Source organism: Apodemus sylvaticus, chromosome 1 (assembly GCF_947179515.1).
Source record: "Apodemus sylvaticus chromosome 1, mApoSyl1.1, whole genome shotgun sequence".
In the NCBI taxonomy this organism is placed as follows: Eukaryota; Metazoa; Chordata; class Mammalia; order Rodentia; family Muridae; genus Apodemus; species Apodemus sylvaticus.
The window spans coordinates 99,880,202-99,886,981 of record NC_067472.1 but is presented as its reverse complement, the minus strand read 5'-3'; the positions used below and the strand labels follow the sequence as shown (position 1 = coordinate 99,886,981).

The window sequence follows — 6,780 nt, the reverse complement described above, 5'->3', positions numbered from 1 at the left end:
GGTGCGACCTGTGAGGGAGAGGAGAAGAGGAAATAAGGGTAACAGGATCATGTATGGGCAGGATAGGAAAGAAACCCAGAGGACCAGAAGAATGAATGTCAATATACAGCTTCGGGAGGTGTGAGGCATGGGGATCTTCTAGAAAGTCCCAGAAACCCAGGAGGTGAGAGACTCTCAGGACTCAATGGGGGTAGCCTTAGCCAAATGCCCAACAGTGGGGAGAGGGATCCAAGAGTCTACCTCCAGTAGATAGACAGGGCCCTAAGTGGAGGGGGTGGGGTTACCAATCCACAGTCAAAATTTCTGACTCAAAATAGTTTCTGTCTAAAAGAAGTGCAGGGACAAAAATGGAGAAAAGACTTAAGGAATGGCAGTCCATTAACTGGCCCAATGTGGGATCAATCTTATAGAGGGGCACCAAGGTCTGACACTATTACTGATGCTATGATGCTTATAGACAGGAGCATAGCATGGCGGTCCTCTCAGAGATCTTACCAGTAGCTGAGTCAGATGAAAATACTTTAACCCAACCATTGGCCTGAAGGTGGGACCCCTATGGAGGAATTAGGTGAAGGATGGAAGGAGGTGAAGGGGAGGGCAGCCCTGTAGGAAGACCAGCAGTCTCTACTAACCCAGACCCCTGGGATCTCCCAAAGACAGAGACACCAATCAGGCAGCATATACACGGGCCAGTCTAAGACCCCTGGCACTGATATAGCAGAACACTGCCTGGTCTGGCCTCAATGAGATAAGATGCACCACAAGGAAGTGGGGAGAGGAATACCTGTTAGGGGAGGGGGAGCATCCTTTCAGAGGCAAAGGGGAAAGGTAATGGGGTGAGGAACAGTGGAGATGGACCAGGAAAGGGCAATGACTGGAATATAAATAAATGAAATAATTAATTGAAAAATATTTGCCTAAAACAGTACAAACTATTATTTTAGACTGTACATGAAGTATACCAAAAGGAGACAATCTTATGGATCATTTGCTATAAATACTAGAATATCTTGCTGAAAAAATTGTAATTAGTAAGTAGCCATTTTATGAAAGGATGGCTTCATTATGACATTTTCCCACAAGTATATCATTTATTTTGATCACTTTTACAATACCCCCATATTATTATTCTAGACTATTTTTCCATTTCTTGTCTGTTCTGTTGATGGATCCTGCATTCAATGGTGAGAGAAAGCTATAGTCTCAGAGCTTATTCAGAGACAAAGAGCTCAGAAAAACAAGCTAGAAAACCCGCCCAAGAGGCTTCATTAATGCACCTTTTCTTAGATTTACATTTCCAGGGGAGGCCATCTCAGCTGGGAGATAAGTCCCTCTAAAGAGAGCCAAAGAAAAAAGAAAAGAGGAGGCCACAAGCTCAAAAGGCATAGTGTGCCCCTCAACAAAGCCTCTCTTTTCCACTATGCTCAGGTATGTTTAGGTGGAGCCCTTTGGACATCTCTTCCTGTTTCTACGTCTTTCATACATCATTGATCTTGTTCCCAGATGGAAGAAGCAATAAAAAAATCTTAGCGTCTAGATGGGTTGGATAACTAACAAGGAACTAGAAGATTTCTTTCCATAAAGCCTGTTAAACAGAAAGTTCCTACTCATTCTCAGTTATGAGAACTGGAAGACCTCTTGACCAGTGGTATACTACCCAAAGACTGTTAGCTGCCTGGCTGCACTGACATCTCCAGAAAACATCTGTAGATGAAAGGAAGGAACAGACACCTGACATTGTAAGAATTCCTTCCCTACTTAACCAACTTAGCAAAACAAACCAATTAGGTACAACTGAAAAGTCACTTCTCCCCTCCTTTGTATTAAATAACTTCAATCTTCATGCAGTTGAAGTGGAACAGAGGTGGTCAGACAATTTGGCTTCTCATCATCCAAGGTAATGGATTTGTCTCTCCCACAATGAAATGTGCAGCCTCTGAGCATTTTATGGCAATAAATGGAGTGCAAAGCAGAGCTCTAATAATTAAACTAAATTTTCAGAGTTCCTACTGCTTTGAGTTCAATTTTCCTTTCAATTATTCTATTTTAGGACTGTTAAAGGCATGTCCAGATCCCACAAGTTCATGCACCTACCATGTTGTAAATGCATATCACTTTACACTGTAGTAACAGTGCATCAGGTTTTGCAAAGATGCCATTATTTAGCACTTAAGTAATAAAAATATATAATGCTTTACTATAACATTTATGTGCAGTGGTGTACTAGTATACCCTTGTGTGCTCCTTACTAGCACTTCCATGTGCTGATGTCTTACTTCCTTGAGTTCTGCTGTATTATAACATCCTATGCACTTCTGTTTCAGTACATCTGTGTATGGCTGTACTGGGACATTTATATGTTCTATATTCTGAGAATCTTGTAGTCTAGAGTTGAGTTCCTCCTTTCCAGGAGTAATTTTAATACCCATCTTCAGAATATTTATCAAGATATAATAAAAAGCCAAATTTAGATATAAGCAAGCAAAGTTATTTATACATAAGAGATAACATTTTATTGGAGTATCAAAGTCTTAACATAAAAGCTAGTTCTATAATAATAAAATTCAATTGACTCCTCTGTTTCTAGGCAACTAAACATATCACTCAAAATGGAGTTTAGGAACTTGACCATGGGCAATGGCTTCATCTTAGTGGGCATTCTGGATGACAGTGGCTCTCCTGAACTGCTCTGTGCCACAATCACAGCTCTGTACATGTTGGCTATAACCAGCAATGGAGTACTACTCCTGGTCATCACCATGGATGCCCGGCTCCATGTGCCCATGTATCTCCTGCTTGGACAGCTGTCTCTCATGGACCTCCTCCTGACATCAGTTATCACTCCAAAGGCTGTCATGGATTTTCTGCTCAAAGACAACACCATCTCCTTTGGAGGTTGTGCTCTTCAAATGTTTCTAGAACTGGCACTGGGTAGTGCAGAGGACCTCCTTCTGGCCTTTATGGCCTATGACAGGTATGTGGCCATTTGTCATCCTCTAAATTACATGATCTTCATGAGACCAAGCATCTGCTGGTTCATAGTAGGTACTACATGGATCCTGGCATCAGTCATAGCCCTAGGACTTACCATCTATACTATGCACTATCCGTTCTGTAAATCCCGGCAGATCAGACACCTGTTCTGTGAGATCCCTCCATTGTTGAAGCTGGCCTGTGCAGACACCTCCACATATGAGTTGATGGTTTATTTGGCAGGTGTTTCTATGCTAATTCTCCCTCTTGCTATTATTCTGGCCTCTTATATACGAATTCTGTTTACTGTACTCCACATGCCCTCAAATGAGGGCAGGAAGAAAGCCCTTGTCACTTGTTCTTCTCATCTGATTGTGGTTGGGATGTGGTATGGGGGTTCTTCACTCATGTATGTCCTTCCCAGTCAATTCCACAGTCCCAAACAAGATAATATCCTCTCCATTTTCTATACTGTTGTCACTCCAGCTCTGAATCCCCTCATCTATAGTCTGAGGAATAAGGAGGTCACAGGGGCTTTAAAGAGAATTTTTGGAAGATGGTTGTAGACAGTATAATCTACTTTCTAGGTAATTCTTTCTAATAACTATCTTCTAAATTTACTTCTTCCTTAAAGTCAGATTTCACTATGAGTGTAATCCTCCTGGATAAAGCAAACCAGTAAATGCGTATATGTTGATTTAAAAGTATGGGAATGAAATTATTAAATACTTTTTGGGATAAAAACTCCATGGGATATTTTATAGGATAATTACCCAGAGAAAAGTTCTGTGTGTATTTATATAAATCATTTCATAACAGTTTGGCCAATTAATTATCTCAGCCAGTTGTATTCACATAAAAGGTTTCTTCACACTGAGATTTTTTTTTCTTCCTTATTGTATAATCCTTACAGAGCAGTGATGAGGTCGTTCAGGTTTGCTGTCAGAGTGCAACTGTTGGAATTCAGGGTAACTTTCTTGTATAACTTAAAACATGCATATAGCCTTTCTCAACCACATCTTTAAGTTATAAATTCTATGTAATAAAACACCTATTTTATACCACTGTTTTGAGAGCTAATTAGATAATACACATAAAGACTTTCAATGAAGAAATATCGTGATTACTTCCTGGAATATAATGATTACATCATGAATCTTAACAGTCATAAAGCCAAAATTGTGCTTAAATTGTAAGTGACAGAATATGGCTTTCCATTGGATGTTTTGTTGATATTAAACATGACCACTAAAATTTGTGGGAATTTTAAGTAGTTTGGTCTTGCCCAAGTCTTGTGCATACTATTACAACCACTGTGAGTTCATGCATGCAACTGTTCTGTTTTTTTCTGGAAATCACTCTTTCTTTGTAATCATCCACAGACTCTGCCTTCTACAATTTTTCTACCTACAATTCCACAGTCGTTTGAGGCTTTGGTGAAAGAGGTGTGATAGAGATGTTCTACTTAACACTGACTAATCTATAATCTCCTATTTTCTATACCTTGAAAAATTGTGGGTCTCTGTGCTAATTGCCATTTATTGCAAAAAAGATGCTACTGTGTGTCTAGAGTGGTGCACTGGTCTATGTATAGAAGGATAAGTCATTTTAATGTTTCAATATTTTTTCTTCAGCAGAATAATAGTAGTAGGTTCCCTCATACATTCTGTGAGCTGTCTAGCCACAGATTCTTGGTTTCAATAACCAAGCCAGATATATGTTAAAATTACTGGAGTGAAACTTCCATCCAATCCAAAAGTTCTTCCTTACTTCCATGACTTCCATACCACTATTGTACATGTAGGCACATCTCACCAGATAGGTCATTATCATAGCTCACAAGGTATGAACTAATTAGAGGTGGACTAATAATTCCTTTATATATTTTCCATCATTCTTTCACTGATAAAGCTAGGCAATTAAAAAAATCTTCCAGATCAGTACCAGTTTGATATATCCAAGTTCTGTAACCCAAGCATGTGGTGTCTTTAAAAAAAAATTATTTTGTTCGCTTGCTTATATTTACTTTACATCTGGGTCACATCTTTCCCTCCTTCCCCTCTTCACCATAAGTCCCTCTTAACTCACCTTCCTGCCATCCTCTTATCCTCCCTTTCTCCTTAGAAGAGGCTCAGAAAAAGGGAGGTCTCCCATAGATATCAGCTCATCTTAGCATATCATGTTGCAGTAGGACTAGGTACATCTTCTTCTATTGTGGCTAGGCAAGGTAGCCAAGTTACAGGAAAGGGATATGAAGGCAGGTAACAGAGTCAGATACATCCGCTGTTCCTGCTGTTAGGAGTCCTGGCATGGAGTAACTTTAGTAATTGATTGTTCAGTGGGGTAACTAAAAGCAATGGCAATAACAAGCAATATTTTAGGGTCTATGGGACCTGGCTGGCCAAGAACTTCAATAGAGATTATCCATTTTTAGCATTGTACTTTTTAATTTTTTAGCCTCTGATGTCTAATACAAATTGTTTAATATCTGACCAGGTAATGGGACCAAGAATCTCTGTCTAGGCAGATCATAAGGTTTATGAAAGAAAGCTTAGTTTTTCCATTATGGGGTAAACTCATTTATTTCTGCAGCAGTAGTTTTTGTGACATTTTGCATGTCCTCAGTGTTAGTTATTCCTCCTCACTTTTCTCCTTCCTCCTCCTTTCTCTACCACATTTAATCAATGTTGTTTCATTGTTCCCTTTCCCCGTTCTCTCACTCTCTACCTTGAATGTTGCCCTCTCCAAATGGTCCTTTCCTAATTTTCTGACATCTGTGGGCATCTTAAAAAAAAAACCACACATATGTAAAGATTCAGTTAACATTCAGAATGAATGAACATATGAGACATTTTTCTTTCTGGATCTAGATTATCTTACTCAAAATGATATGTAAAAGTGATGAAGCTTTATTTTTTTGTATTACCCACTTAATTTTACCTTTAATAACCCTTCCATTTCACTTTTATTTCTCATTATCCCTTCTTTATTTTGTCTTCAACTGAGTTGCCTACTGAGCAAGAGGCACAGCTAGCTTCTACAGGCTGCCTCCTCTAGGAGCTGGAGAGATGTCTGAGAGGATAAGAGTTGGGCTGTCCTTCCAGGGATCCTGAGTTCAATTCACACCAACTACATAGTGGCTTATAACCATCTAGTGTCCTTTTCTGATCTGCAGGCATACATGCAGGTAGAGCACTATATAAAAGGCTGTTTCCTCAGTTCTGCTTTCTTCTCTTCATCATTTACAGTACAAAACTGCATGTGTGTGAGTGAACACAATATGCCTGATTCTAGTAGCAAAATAACCTATAAACATAATTTAACTGCCTTCAAATTTTATAAAAAATAAATATGACATTCTGAAAACTATCAGTGACCAAGAAAAATTTTAAATAGCAATTGTAGTTAAAACAACAATTAAATTGTAATGAAGAAAGTGCAGCAAGTGTAGTGTACATGGGAACATTTCAGATATATACAGTGGCATTCAAAATCACTGAGGAAGAAATGAGTAATGGCATCTTTAGTTGAAACAACTAAATATTTTGAAAAAAAATGGTTAGCTAGTAACTCACATGTATACATTTAAGATACCATCAATATCAAATTACTAAAATCAGAATGCTATGTTGTTCCTTCATTATGAGTAACTTCTTTATTCTTAGTATTGCTTTTATTGTGCCATATACATTTAGGTCTTTTATGCTTTCTGTTTAATTTGCCTTATTAAAATTTTTTCTCATGAATTCCTCATTGATATAATAATGATGAAAGAGATCAACCATGGGGTATGGCAGCTTCATGAAG

The 6,780-nt window shown here is 38.5% G+C and overlaps 1 protein-coding gene across 1 annotated transcript; it reads left to right on the top strand.

Moving 5' to 3' along the window:
- Nucleotides 1–2,609: 2,609 nt before the first annotated feature.
- Nucleotides 2,610–3,539, top strand: LOC127680253 (olfactory receptor 2AG2-like). Its single transcript, XM_052175793.1, has one exon. The coding sequence runs from the start codon at nucleotides 2,610–2,612 to the stop codon at nucleotides 3,537–3,539; it is 930 nt and encodes a 309-aa protein (XP_052031753.1).
- Nucleotides 3,540–6,780: the final 3,241 nt, after the last annotated feature.